Genomic DNA, 21,127 nt, shown 5'->3' with positions numbered 1-21,127 from the left:
TGGCACCTACAACATTCCCCTCACCACCTATTGGCATGGGGCACAAAGTAAGATATTTAAGGCCAGAGGGACCATTATGATCACGTAGTCCGACCTCCACTATGAAGAAGTCCATAGGATTTAACTCAGTAATTCCTGCAATTGAGAGAATTATTCTTCCCTACTAAAGTGAAAGCGGTTGAGACCAATAATCTACAGTTGAACTACAGCATCTCTTTTAGTCTAGGGAAAGGTGGTGTTTCCAGGGCATCCCTATGCCTGGTAATCCCAGATACTGAAATGGCCCTTTGGGGGCTCTGGCAGCCAGCATAAGTTAGTGTGACTAACTGGTAGTCAGATGGCCCCAGGACTGGAAGGAGGGGCAAAATGATTACTTAAATCCACCTTTGCAACCTACCCCATAAACTGCCAAGCATTGCACCTTAAAATCTGGGCCCCTATTAGGCTTGTCCAAGTGTGAGGAAACTCGCTCTCAACCTTTTGTTTATTTACCTGCCTAAATGCTTGTCTGTCCAAAATTTCATTATATAACTGATAAATTGTAGACTCATAGAATCAGAGGACTGGCAGGGACCTGGAGAGGTCATTTAGTCCAGTCCTCCACATTCATGGCAGGACTAAGTATTATCTAGAATATCCCTGACAGGTGTTTGTCAAACCTGCTCTTAGAAATCTCCACTGATGGAGATTCCACAACCTCCCTAGGCAATTGATTCCAGTGCTTAACTACCCTGACAGTTAAGACGTTTTTCCTAATGTCCAACCTAAACCTCACTTGCTACAATTTAAGCCCATTGCTTCTTGTCCCATCTTCAAAGGTTAAGGAGAACAATTTTTCTCCATCCTCCTTGTAACAACATTTTACGTACTTGAAAACTGTTATGTCCCCTCTCAGTCTTCTCTTCTCCAGACTCAACAAACCCAATTTTTTCAATCTTCCCTCATAGGTCATGTTTTCTAGACCTTTAATCATTTTTGTTGCTCTTCTCAGGACTTTCTCCAATTTGTCCACATATTCCCTGAAATGTAGCACCCAGAACTGGACACAATACTCCAGCTGAGGCCTAATCAGCATGGAGTAGAGAAGAAGAATTACTTTTGTGTCCTGCTTATAACACTAATACATCCTAGAATGATGTTTGCTTTTTTTGCAACAGTGTTACACTATTGACTCATATTTAGTTTATGATCCACTATGACCCCCAGATTTCTGCCAGGGGGAAGTCAGGAGCGCAGATGCAGAGACATGCCTGGAAAAGGCACCAGCAGCTAGCGATCCCGCTGATCCATATGAACTGGCACCTAGAGCGGGGAAGTGAGACTAGGCTGTCAGCCCAGCTCTCTGCCAGAGGGGACGTGAGGAAGCAGTTCTGTCCCGCAGCCACAATTACCTGCTCAGGTACACACCTGGGCTAGCCTGCCTGAGTGCCACTGCCTGGGGTGAGCAAAGGGAGCTTGGGAGTCGGAGCAATGGGAACAGAGGAAGGGGGTCCCGAGGGCACTGGGGATGGGATGAGGGACTAAGGAAGGCAGCAGGGGCCAGAAGCCATGGGGATAGGTGAAGGGGCCGGGGGGCTTATGTGGGGAGCTGAGGGAGGCAGCAGGAACCATGGGGGGGATTATGTGGGAGGCCAGGGGAGGGTGTCTGGGGAAGGCAGCAGGGGCCAGGAGCCATGGCTGGGGCAAGTAATGGGAGCCGGCAGGGGGCAGAAGGGTGAGCCTCTCAGGAGGCAGCAGGGCCAGGGGGGCATCTGGGGGAGGCAGTAGGAACATGGGGTGGAAGGGTGGGGGACTGGGGGAGGCAGTAGAAGCCAGGGAAGATGGGAAGTAGGTGGGGAGCCACTGGGGCAATGGGGGACCAAGGGGATATGTTAGGGGCTGAGGGAGGCAGTGGGTGTCAGGGGTGGACATCTAGGGGAGACAGTGGGGCCATGGGGTGGATGGATGGGGTCCTAGGGAGGCAGCAATGAGCCATAGGGGCAATGGGGGATGGGTGGGGAGGCAGGGGGACCCGTCCCCTTAATAATTGTTCTCACATGACTAACTTTTATAGTCAACGTGGCGTTTGCAAATGTGTTCATTAGGCCAAGGAATTTTATTATACTTTTTTCCTAGTTTTCCTGAAAAGTGGTTTGAGGACAATCTACATTTAAACTGATTTAATTTAATAATGTTCCCAGTATTAGCTTTGCACAATGGCGAAAAGACAATTAAGTTTGGAATTTTTTTACGTGAAGAAAGCTAAAACCACCACCACCCCAAGTATATCAGGAACTGAACCTGACTCTTCTGGAGTTCAGAATTATGTTTACAGCAGCAGCGAGTGTTACAATGAGACTCTGGATTCCAATTCAAATACTCATACAGAGACTAGTGCAGCTTTCCATAAAAGAGACCTTTGCTTTGGAACGGATGCAGCTTTAGAATATATTGAAGAAGGCCCATATCAGCCTATAATTGATTTTCCAGCCAGTGCCTGTGGGAACAAAACCAGAAAATTCAGAAAAAAGTGTGGTATAATGAATATAAACGGCTTGAATACAGTGTCCGTGATGACAAAGCTTTCTGCTTTTATTGTTGAACATTTGGCAATGGGCCAGAGAGTGAACCAGCTTTTCGAATTACTCGTTTTAAAACATGGGGAAAAAAAAACAAATGAAAAATTTTGCAAACATTTAAAGTGTGACGCTGTTGCTAAATGGAAGGGTAGGCTGCAGTCCTGTAAAACAGGGTATGTTGCATCTCAGCTTGACAATCAAAAAAATAGAAGTAGTGGAGGACAACTGAGCATATTTAGAAACTGTAATAGGGAGTACTTTATTTTGTGCTCGTCAGGGTATACCTTTGAGGGGTCAGGATGAGGGAATGGATTCCACAGATCAAGGCAATTTGTGAGAACTGATGAATGTGTGTAGTACAGACAATGAACTGATTCAATGATTTATGGTTAACCAACAGAAATACTTCACCTATCTACAAGGCTTGCGACAGAATGAAATAATGGAGATTATGGCTTCACAAGTGCTAGATTCAATCGTAACTGAAGTCAAAGAAGTTGGAGTGTTTTCCATCATTGCAGATGAAACAATGGATCTGTCAAAACATGAACAAGTTGTGCTCATAGTGTGTTAGGTCAAGCAGACATTTGAAATACAAGAGCATTTTATTGGCTTCTACAAGATGCTGCAGATGGATGGTGCTTCACTTGCCACGCTGATCAAGAGTACCTTATCAGCTATGGGACTTGATATTTCAGCTCTAAGAGACCATGCTATGATGGAACCGCCAGCATGAGAGGATCCTATAAAGGTGTGGCCACATGGATACTTCGTAAGCTAGAGGATTTTTGCTATGTTCACTGCTATGCTCATATATTAAATCTGTGTGTAGTGGACATGGTTTCCTGCATTCCAGTTGTCCGAAATTCTTTCAGAATTCTCCAGGCTCTACGAACTTTCACTGAAGTAAGTGCAAAAATGATCTCAGAAAATATTTTTTAGGGTGGGGTCAATAACTCTTAAAATCACTCAGTGACACTCATTGGAACTGTCGAGTTGAGGCTATCAGAGCTGTTTTGGAAAATTTCGATTAAATAGTTCAAGCTCTGAACGAAATCACACATGGGGGTTCAAAAGCTGAACTTGAAGCTTATACATTTCTCAGAAATGTTCAAGACTTCAATTTTCTGTACTGCATGTTTCTTATGCAGACAGTTTGCTAATGCAAACCTATCCAAACTTCTTCATTCAAAAGACTTTACATATACAGCTATAGTGATAGCTAAATCCACAGTGTCTGTACTCAGAGAAATGATAGGTGATGACTCTGCATCTCGAACCTTTAATCACATTAATGAACTGTGCCAGAAAAAATGTTATCCTGGCCCCTGTGTGCCTCACAAAGGGGTTATTCCCACAAAACTGGGAGGTGATGAAAAGTTCTCTTTTGGGAAACCCCAGGACTATTCTAGGAGTGAAATATTGTACCAAACTCTGGATATCCTTATTAAGGAGGCAGAAGACTGCTTTTCTGAGAATGACTTGTTCATTTAAGTTCCTTGCAGACATTCTCTCTTCCGAGAGCCCTTCAGATGAAAGTGTAGGTGCTATTTCCACCACTTACAGTATTGATCAAGATGATCTGAACTCTGAAATCAATTTCTTTTCCAGGCTGCTCAAAGATGGCAATACTGACAAGAGTAATGAGGAAGAAGAGCCTACCCAGCTCAAGAAAGAGACTACAATTCTTTTGTGAAATGGCACTGTGTGATACCCTCCCAAATCTGTTGAAACTCTACGTTCCTTACTTAACTATCCCAGTGACTACAGCATTGGGTTAGAGAAGCTTTTCTTCCTTGCAGGAACTGAAAACTTACCTGAGGACTACAATGGTAGATGCCTGTGTTTCTAACTTGGCAATATTACAGATCAAAAGAGGACAAGTTATTAACGTGAAGGACGGTACTACAAGGTTCGCAAGCAGAAAGGACCCATGCCTACAATTCTTTTGACAAGATAAGGTCATTACTTTTTAAAGCATTTATATTTGTTTTTGCTTAATGGTTAGTTGTCACAAAAGTCTGATCATGCATGGATATGCATGTATGATTCATACACGCATTAAAAAACTTAACCATATATTAGGACAATTTTATTAAGTATTAAGGCCTGGTGTGAAAAATAGCTGGATTTCGGTCCTGTTCGCTAACAATAATAATTTAAAAAAAAATACTGTTTATGGTTTAAATTTCAGTCCTTTGAGTACACCACTCACAAAATAAAGATACAATAGGATTAGGGCACATTTTTGTTAAAGCATTCCGTATTGGAAGTTGCAAGGTGGCATATATTTATTATGAATGTAAAGTTAGCACCTGACAGCCCTGAAACAGGAAGTTGCTCTGTTTTCTTTCAGATTAAGAACACCAGTTAGTCATCTCAACAATACTGTAGTGCAGTCATTGCGGTGTGTTATTTTTTGTAAAAGCTCGCTATGTTGTTAATAAACTACAATATTAATAATAAAACTGTTTCAACAATGTCTAAATTACACTTGCCAGCAATATGCGATAACAACTGCATTTTTATATTTTATCTGAAGTCATTTATCTAATAATTTATACCCGAGAGATTCAGGTACTTAAAACCCAACGGGTACCTGTGCCAACCTCTACACAAAACATGTTGTATTTTTTTGTTTGTTTAGTATGGGAAATAAATGCAATTCTGCAAACAGTTACTTCACTCCAAACAATGTTTTTACGAAAAAGATGGATTATTTTTCGATGAAAACCTCACTTGGTTTGGTTGTAATAATAAAGCTGTATGCAGTTGTGTTGGGATGATATTTATTCACTTTATTCTAAGGTAGCAGTGAACACACCAAAGGAGGAAATGACAGAATGCATAAGAATTTTTCTGAGCGCTCTTTTAAAGAACAAAAAACAAAAAAAAGACTCTCAGTTTGCATACGAATTGGCCTTAATACTTAACCATATATTAGGACAACTTTCTTAAGATTTTTAATGCGTGTATGAATCATACAATAATCGTTTTCTTCATGTGTAATTCTGTTTTAGAACTGCTCCATCTGCTATTTCACATCATAAAACATGACATCAAAAGTAGCTCTAGAAACCAAAACTCCTTTGTCTCTTGAGTACCTGCCTTGAACCCTGCTGCAAACCATAACCTTTAAATTGTGCCCCCCATTATCAGCAGTTACCAGTTGCCTGTTTGTCCTTATTGAACTTCATCCTATTTACTTCATATCATTTCTCCAGTTTGTCCAGATCATTTTGAATTTTAATCCTATCCTCCAAAGCACTTGCCACCCCTCCCGGCTTGGTATCGTCTGCAAACTTTATGAGCGTACTCTCTATGCCATTATCTAAATCACTGATGAAGAAACTGAACAGAACTGGACCCAGAACTGATCCCTATGGGATCCCACTCAATAGGCCCTTCCAGATTGACTGTGAACCACTGGTAACTACTCTCTGGGAACAGTTTTCCAACCAGTTATTCACTCACCTTATAGGAGTTCCACCTAGGCTGTATTTCCGAGTTTGTTTATGCGAAAGTCATGCAAGACAGTATCAAAAGCCTTACTAAAGTCAAAATATACTACATCTACTGCTTCCCCCCATCTATAAGGCTTGTTACCCTGTCAAAGAAAGCTACTAGGTTGGTCTGACACGATTTGTTCTTGACAAATGCATGCTGAAATTGATTGCTTAATTATTTGCTCCAAAAATTTGAAGTATTATCTATTGTAAGCAGAATTTCCATTTTTAAATTGAGTGCCAAGTATTCTATTAGAGCTCAGGAGGCTTAAGAAACTCAACGTCAAAGAACACATTGTTCACATGTTGCTTTTTCTTATTATTCCTGGCAGAAAAGTGTCATTCCTATATACTCTGACATAGCAAACAATCTTTTAGAAAAATCTTACCTCCGATCTTGCTTCCTATTTATCCCCTCCTTTTCCAACTCTTGCTCTGATTATGTGTGCGTGCACACATTTCCCTCTGACATCAATGTTCACAGCAGAGCCTTCTTACACTGTTATGAAAAATAATACTCTCCCACTTACGTGGTTTATCCTGGAGTCTATTATGAATGCTTCAGTTACACAACTCTGTGTCTGTTGCTGTTTGATATGTTCAATAAAATCACTAGCAATCTCTGTCACTTCAATATGTTCCAGCAGATGCCACACATAAAACACTTTTTTTATTTTAAGCCCTAGTTTCACACTGCCAAACTTTATCAAAATATTGGTATTGCTAGTGTTAGTTAGCGTATTTCTGTCTGTAATTATTAAAATCTCTTCCATGACAACCTGATAAAAGGTTGGCCACATTCCTACACTATTCAGCTTTTAAGTGATGAAAATGGTAACAAATATGCCAGCCAGGACCATCATACCTGCCTATTTTGACTTTACAAAAATCAGTAACTGAGCTCTGCATAGTTATTTTTCTAAAGAGCAAATAATGGTTTTAATGAAACAGAACTCCTCTTTACTTCTGTTGCTTCTACCCATTCCAGTTTCCTTCCTATCCCTTTAAGTGATTCAGACATTCAGTGTTATGGAGGCTTTTCTTTGATTACATACAGCTGCAGTCCCTGGTTAGGTCACTGTTGCTGCAAATGCCTAAGAGAAAACATTGAGAACAATGCCAATACATGAGTGGTGAGAGGTTCTATGCAATGTTATGCACTGCAACTGACCTCTTTTACGGTAGAGCTTGAACAAAATTACTTTCTGAATGAGTTAGTTGGATAGGAAAATAGATTCATGTTCGCTAAATTCCTCTGGGGGGATGCAATTCAACTGTAATTATGTCCCTTTTGTTGTTCTTTGTACATAACCAGTCAGATAAATGTTTGTGGAGTGGCTGCTATTTGTTCGAACACAGGTATTCATGTATTGCATAAGCATACTTGCATGATCACTTTGTACACAAAAAATATGTTATTGTGACTAATTCTAAATCTGAGGCCTACCTATGAAGCCAGATATAATCACTGGGGCTTTGAACCTACCAAGGAGAGGGGGAATTGGAAAGGGAAGAGGGCAGCACTTTAGAGATCAGAGAGAGATACCAGGCTTAAAAAACATTAGAACATTTTCAATCCTTTCCTGTGCTCTCTGCATAAGACAGAACAGCTTGTTTATATAGGTTAGGTCATCCAAACAGGAAACAAACAATACCATGTCACCTAGGTGACCAATTGTACACAATGAGTAATCATAGCACTTAATACTCAGATAATCCATAGGTTGTAATTTGCTCAAACAATACAAACAGCTATGATTAATGAACAAATATGGAGAAATTATCAATTTGTATATAGTTCGCAAAAGAAAAAGAATGCTACATTAACCTAAAAAATTGTTTCTTTACAAATAGTTCACCCAGCTCTGATACTGAAGTTTTGAACTCCATTTCAAAGCAACAGTTCTGATAAGTCAGTCTAAAATGTAAAAAAGCTAAGTATACTTATGGTTGGTACTAAAGGTTTCTTCCACGTTATGATGACATACATATGGAATGTCCAAAACAATGATCTAATCTTGCAGCATACAATGGAAAAAATTCCAGTTGTTCACAGTAAAGGTACAATACTCAATACACCCACTGAAGCCTGAACACTGTAAGATGGTGAACTTCACAAATGTTCAGACAGGGTAGGTGATGTTTTCAGGATGGTGAAGTAAGAGAAATGATCCCTCTGCATTTTTACTCTAGCTCAAATTTGAGGCCCATGATTATACCTGCATTTATTAAGATAGTAACATGCAACAAGATACCACTTAAAGGCTCTAATTTTTCAAATGCAGTCTCTAATATTCTGAGTACCATTACAGGCATTCAAACCAACGAGGCTGCAGGTCAGGAAAGGGGAGATTGTCCTCCCCATGGACTGCACGCCGATTTCCCACTTCCTTTGCAAAAGTGAGAGAAGCCAGCCACCTCTGCATCACCTGCACAGGGAGGACAGGTTAGGCCTGAGGCTGGAGGGAGGAGTACACATTATGCTCCCATAGTGGGCAACCAATGAGGAATCTATGCAAAAGGTAAGGTTCAGGGATCTTTTAAGATTGAACTTCAGCCAGCCACTCTAGCTTAGGGCTCTGGCATAGCATCTTCTTCAATGAGGTAGAACGCTCCCACTCGTAAATTGCTTGACAGGGTTATGGAGACTGGGAGGTGGCATAGCGAAGGGAGAGTAGGGAAAACGTAGAAAAGAAATTGGCAAAATAATGAAAGAAACCTGGATTTGTCCAAATTCTTAGCAGTACTTTGGTTTCTTCAGAATGGTTTAAGTGGTGGGAGGGGAAGTGCAACATTTTTAATGAATAATTCTGGAATGAACTATTGTGATGTGTGGGACCATTATATCTCACCAGGGCAAAACCCCCAGAACCCAATCTTGCTCCCATTAAACTCAACTGTAAAACATCCAATCTCTTTCATGACAACAACACTGAACATCTGGCAAACCTTTTTCCGAGTCGACTGTTTTGGGGCAAGTCTTTTCCAATGTTTTTGCTCCTGAGGATTGCTTCTGGTAACATTGAAATTAGACATTTAAATAAATAATAATTAAAATAGCCTGGCATGGAGTTTTGCTTTCAGGAGCAATTTTCCACCACAAACCTCTGGTTCAAAATTCCAATTGGTGTGTGGTGTTTGCCAGTCAGCCACAATTTTGTTTGGCAAAAAAGAATGTGAGCAAAATAAACCGAAGAGTTTCATAGTGGTTAACTTGTTCCTTTGATCTTTTTCCCCCACCGAGCTATGCGATATTGTTTTATATGATCATGTGCATAAAAATGTTATTCTTCAGACTGATTCCTCAAATATTAATTGAAATGGCAATAGCCAAAAGCAAAACACAGCAGCAAAATTACATCTGTGTAGTTAGACGCATATCTGGTTTCAGTGTGTTTGTTTATTCTACAACTTGGCAATTTAAAATTAAAATCCACAAAAGAAACAGACATTTGATTTGGTTTTACCCATTTCAAATATTTGCAAAGCCATGACTGAGTGAGTCACAATACCTACCACTATCCACAATTTTTTGATTTTCGTGTCTTAATATGGTGCATTACTCAGAGGTTGGGGCTGGGAGGCTAGCCATTCACCACAAGAGACTGATAAAGGACAACAATTCCATAAACTGATTTGACTACAACATAGAGCTGCTTAGCTGTGATTCGTTGGAGCCTAGTAACCAACCTCTTTATGGAAATTAGAGCCTGCTGCTACATCCACAGTTTTCTGTCTCCTACCTCAGGCCCATATTTTTAGTAGACAAGTAACTGTATCTGGTTTGCCTTTTAAATCTTGCATGTAAACCAAGCAAGAAAAAGAGGTTGGGAGCTGATCATTTACAGCAGTAGGTACACAGCACAGATATTGATTATCAGCTGTAAGATTATGATTTTTTTTATTATCTAAATTTTATGGCTGCTACTAATGAAGAGAGTGCTCTGGAGACCTGAGCCAAAGTTCACTGAAGTCAATTCAATCAGCTTTTAGATCAGGCCATAGAAGGAGACCCTGCCTCATTCTCTCACAAAAAAAGAAAAAGAGATATGCAAAGGAATAGCAAAATACACACACTACTGTACAAGTAAAAGTAGTATTCAAAAGACAGGAGCAATGTACAGAATGGAGCTGGATGACAATCATTCCAAAGGCAAAATTATTATAGGCTATTATCTAGTTGTCTGGAGGAGCAGTGGACCAGCTGGCTGTGATGTTCTGCTCAAAGTTAAACACAGACAGGAAACCGCATGTCTGATACTGTAAAAATCGTTTGTCTTCCTTCCATGGCTAACCAGGCAAGCAATCCAGCTGGGCTGTTTTCATTTAAAAGAAACACTAACCCACAAGAATAAAAAAGAAATGACAAAGCCTCATTTTTTCCTTGGAGTTGTTTGTGTTTGTGAAAGGACTGGAAATGTTACAAACTGAAGTTTTGTATTATTTTATTTTTCATCTGAACTACTCACAGACTATGGGCAATTGCTGCATATAGCTATCACAATTATATACTTACAATGGGACCCTACCCACAGGGAAAGTTCTGAATCTACTTACTTCTAAGAATGAAAGAAATTAGAGTAATAAGGTCAGATTCTCATGTGCACTAAGGCCCTTTTACACTACTCTTGCAACGTAACGGGGCTGTAGTGTAAATGAGAATAAGGCATTCAACGCTGGATTTATGGAATGGTTAGCACTATAACCATTAACAGAGAAGACATGTTTGATAGCCAAATTGCATTTAATTATATAACCCCAGGAGAAACAGTTTTAACATGACTAATTTATACAAGTTAGCCAAAATCCATAGGGGTGTATAGAAATCCTAGACAACTAACAGATGGTAAGACGGTTGTTACCTTTTCACTGGCCTGATCATTTTCTGTGGGAGAAATTAGAGAGAGAGGTGTGTGTGTGTGTGTGTGTGTGCGCGCGCGCACGTTTCCAGGAACTGGTACAGAACCTGTAGAATCAACTGCTGCCATCCATGATGAAAACCTTGTTGCCATGCAGTCTGAGACCTTGTCTACCCACAAACTTGCACCAATTTAATTAAACTGGTTTAGTTCAACTGGTACAAAACCTGTGTGTACACTCCTATTTTTGTTTAAGAGTGCTTGCTTTTGGTTCAGTTTAAATTGGTTCCTACTTGACTTCAGCTAAACCAAAATATGCATAAACAGGGGAACGATGAGTAGGAATAGGGTGGTTATATTCTGTATTTAGCTCTGGTGCAGCCACTGCTGGAATATTATGTCCACTTCAGATGTCCACAATTCAAGAAAGATGCTGATAAATTGGACAGGGTTCAGAGAAGAGCCACGAGAATGATTAAAAGACTGGAAAATCTGTCTTATAGTAAGAGACTGAAGGAGCTCAATCTACTTTACTTCGTAATGAGAAAGTTAAGGGGGTGACTTGATCACAGTCTATAAAGGGCCAGATTTTTAAAGGTATTTAGGTGCCTAGTGAGCTTTTCAAAAGCATCTACTGAAATCAATGAGTTTAAGGTGCCTATTTGCTTTTGAAAATCCTTCAAGGTGCCTAAAGAGCTTTAAAAATCTGGGTCTATATATGTACCTAGACAAATTCAGACTGGAAATATTATGTAAATTTTTAACAGTGAAGGTAATTAACCATTAACACAATTTACCAAGGGTTGTGGTAGATTCTCCGCTATTGGCTATTTAAAAAACAAGATTGGATGCTTTTCTAAATGATATGCTCTTTAATTCAAACAGGAATTATTTTGGAGAAGTTCTATGGCCTGTGTTACACAGGAGATCAGGTATTCACAGTGGGGCTCTTAAAATTGAGTTCTGTACTCCTCCCCGGCAAGGGGGGTAGCGCTAAAAATCGACCTTGCTGGGTCGAATTTGGGGTAATGTGGACGCAAATCGACGGTATTGGCCTCTGGGAGCTATCCCAGAGTGTTCCATTGTGACCACTCTGGACAGCACTTTGAACTCTGATGCACTAGCCAGGTACACAGGAAAAGCCCCGGGAACTTTTGAATTTAATTTTCTGTTTGGTCAGCGTGGCGAACTCAGCAGCACAGGTGACCATGCATTCCCCCCTGAATCTTAGAGCATAGAATGTTTCTACGCTCCCCCTATCATCACCATCCCTGAGGTTATCACAAATTAGAAGGTGAAATAAAACGCACTCGCGATGACATGTTTTCTGAGCTCATGCAATCCTCCTGAACTGAGAGGGCACAGTTAAGGCATGGAGGCATTCAGTGGCAGAGGCCAGGAAAGAATTAAGTGAGCATGAAGAGTGGAGGCAGGACGCAATGCTGAGGCTAATGGGGGAAGCAAATGGACATGAAGCATCTGTTGGAGCTGCAGGAAAGCCAACAAGAGCAGACCCCCCCTGCATCCAGTGTATAACCGCCTACCCTCCGCCCCATGTTCCATAGCCTCCTCACCCAGCTGCCCAAGAACGCAGAGGGGGTGGGAGGCTCTGGGCACCCAGCCACTCCACTCCAAAAGATGGCCCAAACAGAAGGCGGTCATTCAAACAGTTTGATTTTTAGTGTGGCTACAATAAACAACGTGGCCTTATCCTTCCCTCCTCCCCGACTCCACCTGGGCTACCTTATCAGTTATCTCTTTTTTTTTTTTTAATTAATAAAGAAAGAATGCATTGTTTCAAAACAATAGTTACTTTATTTCAAAGTGGGGAGGGTGGTTGGCTTACAGGGAATTAAAATCAACAAAGGGGGTGGGTTTGCGTCATGGAGCAACACACACAACTATCACACCGAAGCTTGGCCAGTCATGAAACTGGTTTTCAAAGCCTCTCTGATGCGCAGCAGGCCTTGCTGTGCTCTTCTAATCGCCCTCGTGTCTGGCTGCTCAAAACCGGACACCAAGCGATTTGCCACAACCTCCCACCCCGCCATAAACGTCTCCCCCTTACTCTCACAGATATTATAGAGCACACAACAAGCAGCAATAACAATGGGAATGTTGGTTGCGCTGAGGTCTGACCAACAGTGCCAGCGAGCTTTTAAACGTCCAAAGGCACTTTCTACCACCATTCTGCACTTGCTCATTCTTGCCGTGGTATGGCGTCTGCATGGGTAACCCAGGAAAAAAGGTGCGAAACGATTGTCTGCCGTTGCTTTCACAGAGGAAGGGGCGACTGACGACATGTACCCAAAACCACCTGTGACAATGTTTTTGCCCCATCAGGCACTGGGAGCTTAACCCAAAATTCCAGTGGGCGACGGAGACTGCAGGAACTATGGAATAGCTACCCACAGTGCACCGCTCCGGAAGTCGATGCTTGCCACGGTAGTGAGGATGCACTCCGCTGACTTAATGCGCTTAGTTTGAACATACGCAATCAACTGTATAAAATCGATTTCTAAAAATTGACTTCTATAAAATCGACCTAATTTCGTAGTGTAGACATACCCTTAGACTGATAGCATTACTCCTTTTCCTGTATACGAATAGATATACTGGTATAAAGCACCTATATACTGATATAACTGTGTCTACACTTAACAGCTGACTAATCACTCAACTCAACAACAAAGGAAAACGATCTAAACACCACTAATGCTTTTGCTTAGCAAGACCAGGCGCCGCAATCAACCTTCACGGTCTCTAAGAAGGAACTGAGAGGGTGTAGGGCTGGTGGCGCCTGATATACCGCCGCATGAACAAGGTGCTCCAGAGGGCACCACAGCCAGCTCTACAGGAACTGTTAATGCAAAAACCCCCAACAACTGTACATTGAGCACGCACACACCTAAAATGGAATCGACATGAGCAAACACTCGAAGAAGAACTGTGTCTACACTAGGAGAGCTTTAGTACCCTGGGGAACTTGGGGAGGGATAGTGCCTTTAAGATGGTGGAGCCTGGACTCTGTGGTGTGGCTAATCTGCACTGCAAGGGGTCTGATGCAACAGAGCCATGGCCCCCTTCCTCCTTTGGAAATATCCCCCCCTTGGGCGTGTACATAGGGAGAAACCCTCGTGTTCCCTGAATGCAGGAACTTTAATTACTCATGGTTGTAGAGGTTGTCCCTAGGATGGAGCATGCATGCAAGAATGACTCCTCGTGAGCTCTCCCCTCAGACCCTGCCTAAGAACTAGGTGGTATACAGCCAACTTTGTCCATCTCCAACTCTGTCTCTGCCTGCAAAACTAAAGCAGAACTCATCCAAGCCCAAGGATCTGGCTCCAGATTTCTCAATATATGGCATGGCATACAACTGAAATTTGGGATTTTAAATACCAAGTATGCAAAATTCCCCTCTCCACACAAAAAATTTGAAACAACTTTGAATAGCAAATAAATGAGAGGAAAATTACAAGCTCTTCAGACATTGCACAAATAGACAAAAAGGTAAAATTAGCTGAAAATATTATTGGTTATGGATTGATTATCTCCATGCATGAAATGGAATGCAAACTTAACAGAGAGTGACTTTTAGAAGAAAACCAACCATAAAATTAAGGAATGAAGGTATGGAATTAAGGAATCCACAATGTAAGATTTCCCACTGGATGCAGTAGGGTTGAACCTGAAAGCACTCTGGCTCAGGCATTGGGTGCAACCGTCAGGGAGCCACAAATTCAGTGTAATGAAATTTATGGAACTGCATTGCTCCTTTGGATTCTCCTCAGTGGCTGAGGCGGCAGGATTTGCCCCACCAGGAGGTTCTAGACCACAGGAAAGTCCTAGAAAACAACCCATGTTGCCTGGCAGCAGGAGGGACGTGAGAAGAGAAATTAAACTGACCTTTTGAAAAGATGATCTCATCATTGCATTCTTCCTCTTTGCAAGAGCACATGAACAGCAGTCCACCAACTTCTTTCTTCTCTTTCATCACACATTGTTTTGAGCCAGGCTCCTCCAATTTCTGTCCAGAGACTGGCAGAGCAGGATCATGACATATTGTTTCTAAAGTTGTGTTTGCATCATTCTGTCTCCTAAAAATGAAAAGGAGAATTAAAAACCAAAACCAAAAGGAGACAATCCTATCAAGGGAATTGTTAGGACTCTTTCTGGGTTAAATTCACCCTGTTGTGAAAGTTAAGTTTATATAGTCTTACTGTAGCTTCTTTGCACAGGGATGAATTTTACCTTCTGTGGGCTTGTCTACATTGGGGATTTGTGCACTGCAGCAGCTACCTCAGTATATAACCAGTGGACTTTGATGGGAGCAGAGTTAGGCCAGCACTGAATGCTTTTGAAAAACAACACCCAAGCAATTCAAACTAAAGTTAAACTGAACTGCTTTGAAACTCAGAACAGACTTGGTTCAAATTTGAGGCAAAGGTAAATCATCCTTTCATCTGAACTGGTTCAGTGCTGTATCTTGTTTTTGTCTAGTTCCTGTTCCTTGAACTTCCACTGTCATCAAGTAAAACATGCTAAGCATTGAATCCTCTCTGCAGTCTCAAGATGAAGAGATCCCTTTAAAAAAATTCACCCACCCCCCAATATTTTGTTTCTGTGGTTATCAGCAAAGATAGCAAAAATCTTTGGAAAATTTTAATTACAAAAATTAATGATCTCTGCAAAATCTGTGGAATTTCAGGGTGTTTTTCCCCCTAGGATAGTTTTGGCAGTGAGTGAGTATGTGCGAGTACGTATTTTAAAAATATAGGGCTATTACAAAACAAGATAGCTCCACTGACTTCAACAAAAGTGACACCAATTTACACCAGCTGAGAATCTGGCCCATACTTTTGATGCTTTTTTGGTCCACCTTTAACATTTCATTATACAACATAAGAGATGGGACTAGAAGGACAGCTCAAATGTCTGTATTGACTCATTAAACTGGCTTGCCTTTGCTGTTTCTAAACACAGTTGCATTAACAATCCAGAGAATCTCAAACTGCATTGCAGCCACTTTGTACCACACAGAACATGTATTTTACTCTTCAGACACAGAAAAAATATTTAATAGAACATTGCACTATTTCTACATTTGACGTCTATGTTCATTCATGCCTGACACCTTTTCAAGTGAATGGATGTAACAAAGCCATGAGCCTCATGGGATATTTCTGATGATTAATCAGGTTTTCACCTAGATGTTCCTAATTAGGCTTCAGCATTAACATTCAATGACATATACGGAAGGTTTGCAAGTTGTCTGTGCTGTTGCTTCTGCCTGGTTGTGAACTGAAAAAAGACAAGAATGTTTTGGTTTTCATCGTCAAGGCTGGTTTCATGACTAGAAGGGCAAGAAACATTTAATTCTAAACATCAACAGAAAGTTTAGATTCATCAAACACTCAGGAAAGCTTCACACGTCATTGAATTTTACATGCCCACGGTTTCTTTTGTTTCAGGTATAGTTAAATAATCTCCAAGAGTCACTATATTTAAACAGGAGATAGAAAAAAGGATTCCTTTATGTATGCACTATTATACAGGTAAAGCACTTCTGCCCATACACTGTATATAAAGCTCCTGTGATAGGCACATATAATCTAAATGATAGCGTCAGTTTGTTGTTTAATGGTTTGACTTGAAATGTTGCTTTCCTCCATTCACATCAGATAACACAACCATGATCTGCTCTTAAGAGTCACAAATCTGTTTCTACTTTCAGTGTGCTGTGGGTGGATGCAGTTTAATGGGCTGAGGAAAAACATGACTCTTTTTCAACAGCAGCATAAGTTGGAACAGAACTGTTTTTTAAAAAAAACCCAACCCCTACACATTTCATATCCGAATTTCTGGTAACCTCAAGCAATTCTAGCACAGAGAAGAGTCAGAGCCAAGAGAATACAGTCTATCATGGTGGCAGCACTTAGAGCGAATGTTCCAGAAGAAAGTTTTGAATGTCTTGACAGTAAGAGCAACTTCTAAATGAAGTTTAGACCTTCTCCTAACCCATAAAAAAGAATGAACTTACCATACTGCTACACAGACTTCATTCTTACTCTCACAGATGGAAGTGCGGTTGCAGTTGCTTTTGCAGTGACCTTGGTGTGTGCAGGCTGTCACCTCCACATCACAGAATTTGCACAGCGCATGCAGTTTGTATTCATTTTCCTTCATTTGTTCTATAGGCAAGAGACCATCAGCTGGAGGAGAGAGAGAAATAAAACACTGTAGTAACATCAGCATATCAGACTGCATTACAGTTAATCACAATGGACAGTAGCAAACAGCCCCCCACCCCATAAGTCAGGGATATCTCAAATTTGCCCAACTGGAAGATCACTCGAGCAATTGGTGTTCTCTCAAATCCTGGTTTCCCTCAACTCCTGTTTACTTCAATGGAACTGAAGGTGCTCTGTGCCAGGAAGGACTGAGCCCAGTTTGAGTTTCATTTGCACAAAAGAAGAAAGTTGCATCTACCCTTATTTTTAATACAGGGGTAAGCCAACATGCAGTATGTTGCAACTTTCTTCTGAGCAGCTTGGCAACGAAGGATGACATAAGCACGGTTGGGAAAGGAGTGTACTTGGGAGACACCATCATAACTCTAACCCAGGGTGGACAATGTGGGATTGTCTTCATTGCACTGTTAGCTTGAGGTATAACTTGAGTGTTGTCCCTACCCTGATTCCTGTCCACACACAAAAATTCCTAGCTCGAGTTAAGTGGTGCTTTCAACTTGAACCAGCTAGCTCTTAGGGGGCATAGGTTGAAGCATGAGTATTGATGATACTTGTGCTAGTAATGCAGGGAGGACCCGTCTACTTTGTGCTCCTAATCCAATCATCTTGAGCCAACTTGAGCGAACTCTGCAGTGACAACACTCTGCAAAACTCTAAATTCCAATTGCACATGGGCTGAACTTTTGGCTACTGCTCCTTTACACAGTCACTGCTGGGATGGGTAGCAGTAAAGGAAGATGAGACAATTCATCCCACTGAGGCCCCAAGTAGGATTTTCAGGAAGCATATTTTTAGTTCAAATACTATTTTGAGATCCCAACACAACTGCAAGGAACAGAAAAGGCCTATGTAGAGGCATGTTTACTTAAAATAATAGGCAACTATCTGACTATAATTGTTTCAATACAATTCACCCATAAAAGTATGTAGAGCCAATTTAAGTAGATATCAGGCTTTATTGATTACAATGCTTTCATTGTAGCCACCTGTAGATGAAAACTGTATTAATTTGATGCTATATGTCCAAATAGTGTTAGTCAACATACAACAGGAGATTGGAGGTTTATAAAATTCCCCTCTCCTCCACAAGCACTACAATCAATATTGCCCCCTAGAATTTGAAAATATTTACCATGTTTAGAAACACTTTCCAATAAGATTTAAATATACGTGGCTGGATGCCAGAAGAAAAAAGCACTGGTGCTAAAATTTTCAGGGGATCTTTGCACCATTGTAAGAGGGTCAGAGAAAGGGATCCCTCACTCTTCCCTCCCTTAGCCAAGCAATGCCTGCTTCCTAAACACGCTGTGGATTTGACCCTATGGCTCTGGTCCTACTGTCATTAAGACCAATGGCAAAACTCCCACTGATTTTTAATGGTGCAGGAGAAAGCCCTATGTGCAAGGGGGAGGATGGCATAAGCGGACGGAGTTTTCACTGGTGGGAGCATGCTGGCAACAAGTTACAAACTGGCTAGAGTTTAGGCCTTAGATAAACATTTATCTTATTAATTACTTGTGTTGCAATAACTCCTAAAGCTTGCAATTACGATCAAATCCCCATTGGGCTGGGTGCTATACAAACACAAAGGAACAGTTTTCAGCAGGGCCGGCTCCTGGCACCAGCAAAGAAAGCAGGTGCTTGTGGCGGCCAATGGAAAGGGGCAGCACGTCCGGGTCTTCAGCAGCAGGTCCCACTTGAAGGGAAGGACCCGCCGCTGAATTATGAAGCGGCGCGGTACAGCTGCCGCCGAAGTGCCGCCAATCGCGGCTTTACCATTTCTCCCCCCCGCCCCCGCTTCGCCACTTGGGGCGGCAAAAAAGCTGGAGCCAGCCCTGGTCTTCAGGAGCTCATTATCTAATGTAGTATAATACATCAAATCTATTAAAATTAGTCATTACAAATTTTTTTGTTAATCTCTGTGTGTGACAGTGCATCTCACTTAGAAATGCAAGGTACCTTACTGGCACTATTTATTAGCTGGATTAGAGTAGCTCCTAGATATCCAAACTAAGATCAGAGCTCCCTTTTCTACTAGGGGCTGTACATACACTAAAAGATACTCCATGACTCTAAAAGCCTATGATTTAAATAGGCAAGACCAAAAGGGTGGGAGAAAGGAGGTATCACTACCTCCATTTTACGGATAAGGAACTCAAGCACAGAGAGCTCAGGCTCACATTTTTAAAAGATATTTCAATGGGAGTTAGGTGCTTAAATACCTTTAAAAATCTGGCCCTAAGATGACTTGCCTAAAGTCTTACAGGAAGTCTGTGGCAGAAACAGGAACTGGACTCTCTGTCAAGTCCAAGCCTTCACTGCAAAGCCATCCTTCCTCACACACAATACAAAAATGCTCCAACTCCAGAGCTCACATTTTAGGGCTTGTCTCATTTAGGGTGACCAGATGGCAAATGTGAAAAATCAGGACAGGAGAGTGGGGGGTAATCGGTGCCTATATAAGAAAAAGCCCCAAATATCAGGACTGTCCCTATAAAATCGGGACATCTGGTCACCCTAGTCTCATTGTACTGTTGTTTTGAGGTATAACTTCAGCATTGCCCCTAAACTAGGGTGACCAGACAGCATGTCTGAAAAATCGGGACAGCGGGTGGGGGGTAATAGGAGCCTATATAAGAAAAAGACCCAAAAATCAGGACTGTCCCTATAAAATCGGGACATCTGGTCACCCTACCCTAAACTGACTTCTGTTCACACGCAAAAGCTCTAGCTTGAGTTAAGTGCTGCATTAAAGTTGAGCCAGCTGGCCCATCAGGGAGCGTGGGTTAAAATCTTGAGTGTTGCTGATGCTGGAGCTAGGAATGCAGTGCTGACGCAGCTACCCTGTGCTGCTATTACACACACTCTGTGCTGCATGAGTGTTGTTCTCTCACTTCAGCTAGGCTAACTTGGATTGTAGATGGAGCTAACACTGCAGTGAAGCTGTTCGAAATACAGTGTTTGGTGACAGACAGGGCCAGATTCAGCCAAGCTTCTGCCAAGACTCACCCACTGTAACAAACCAATGACAATGTCTCTGGATTCACCCCAAGAAGGAAATCTCCATTCCAAGCCACTTGATTTAAAAAAAAAAAAAAAAAATCAGTTTGGGGAAGCAGCCCATTATAAAGTACAGAACATAGCAAGGGCACAAATCTAAAACAAGAGAGTCCTAGGCTATGATTCAATTGTTAGCGAGGAGTCAAAGAAAGAATTCTGGATAGTCAAGGTCAGCTTAATTTTTAACAGGGTTCAATTCAGGAGCAAAACAAAAAAAAAGGGGGGGGGGGAAGAGTTAGGACCTCCAGTCTGACTTCACTTTGAATTTTCCTTGAAAAGGATGGCCGTAGAGCCTAGGTGTTCAGTACCTAAGTCACTACTCCCCACACCATTCCTCTCAGATGCAATGGGAACAGATGGGGCAAGGGGCAGACATATTCCTATTCAAGTAGAGGCTGGTTTGAAGTGTCAGCCCTTAAAGATGAACTATGTTTTTGTTGATATTGTTATACAGCTCTAGCAGATGTCTATGTGCCATTCATTCCTTTAGCTCTGCTTTGGCTACCCTGAAGGCTCAGATTACTATTTCATTCAAAGTTAGTTAAAATGAAGTTTGACTTTCCCCCAATCGAGCATTTATTGATATGTTGAAATCAAATCGGTGACTTTTAAGGGACATGAACCAAAATCTACACCCAGATGCAAACTTGGCCTCTAGCACGCCTCCCTCTCTCCTGTTAACAGGCCATACCAAACCCGTGGATATGAATACACTCAAAACTCCAGAAAAATTCAGATCTGCTTCCAAGCTATGTAGCTCAGGGCTGTCTCCAACAAGTTTACACACAGGTTGTAGGATGAAACATTGGTAGGGGTGTCTCCTCGATGGGAATGCATTGATCACTCTCTCCCTGCTGTACATCACTAGATTTACTTGACTGCACCATTCCCAG

At 41.5% G+C, this 21,127-nt stretch overlaps 1 protein-coding gene across 3 annotated transcripts in view; it reads right to left on the bottom strand.

Annotated features, from left to right (window-relative positions):
• The window catches only part of TGFBR2 (transforming growth factor beta receptor 2), a 74,870-nt gene that overhangs the window by 28,435 nt on the left and 25,308 nt on the right, over positions 1–21,127 (bottom strand). For all 3 annotated transcript variants that reach the window (XM_034760835.1, XM_034760837.1, XM_034760838.1), the window contains 2 exons: positions 16,964–17,135; positions 14,830–15,020 (listed from right to left, as the gene is read on the bottom strand). In XM_034760835.1, the coding sequence (XP_034616726.1) occupies positions 14,830–15,020; positions 16,964–17,135 (363 nt within the window). The remainder of the gene's footprint in view (positions 1–14,829; positions 15,021–16,963; positions 17,136–21,127) is intronic.

The sequence above is a fragment of the Trachemys scripta genome, chromosome 2, assembly GCF_013100865.1.
Source record: "Trachemys scripta elegans isolate TJP31775 chromosome 2, CAS_Tse_1.0, whole genome shotgun sequence".
Classification (NCBI taxonomy): Eukaryota; Metazoa; Chordata; order Testudines; family Emydidae; genus Trachemys; species Trachemys scripta.
Note: the sequence above shows the minus strand (reverse complement) of the source record. Positions and strands in the feature narration are given on the sequence as shown.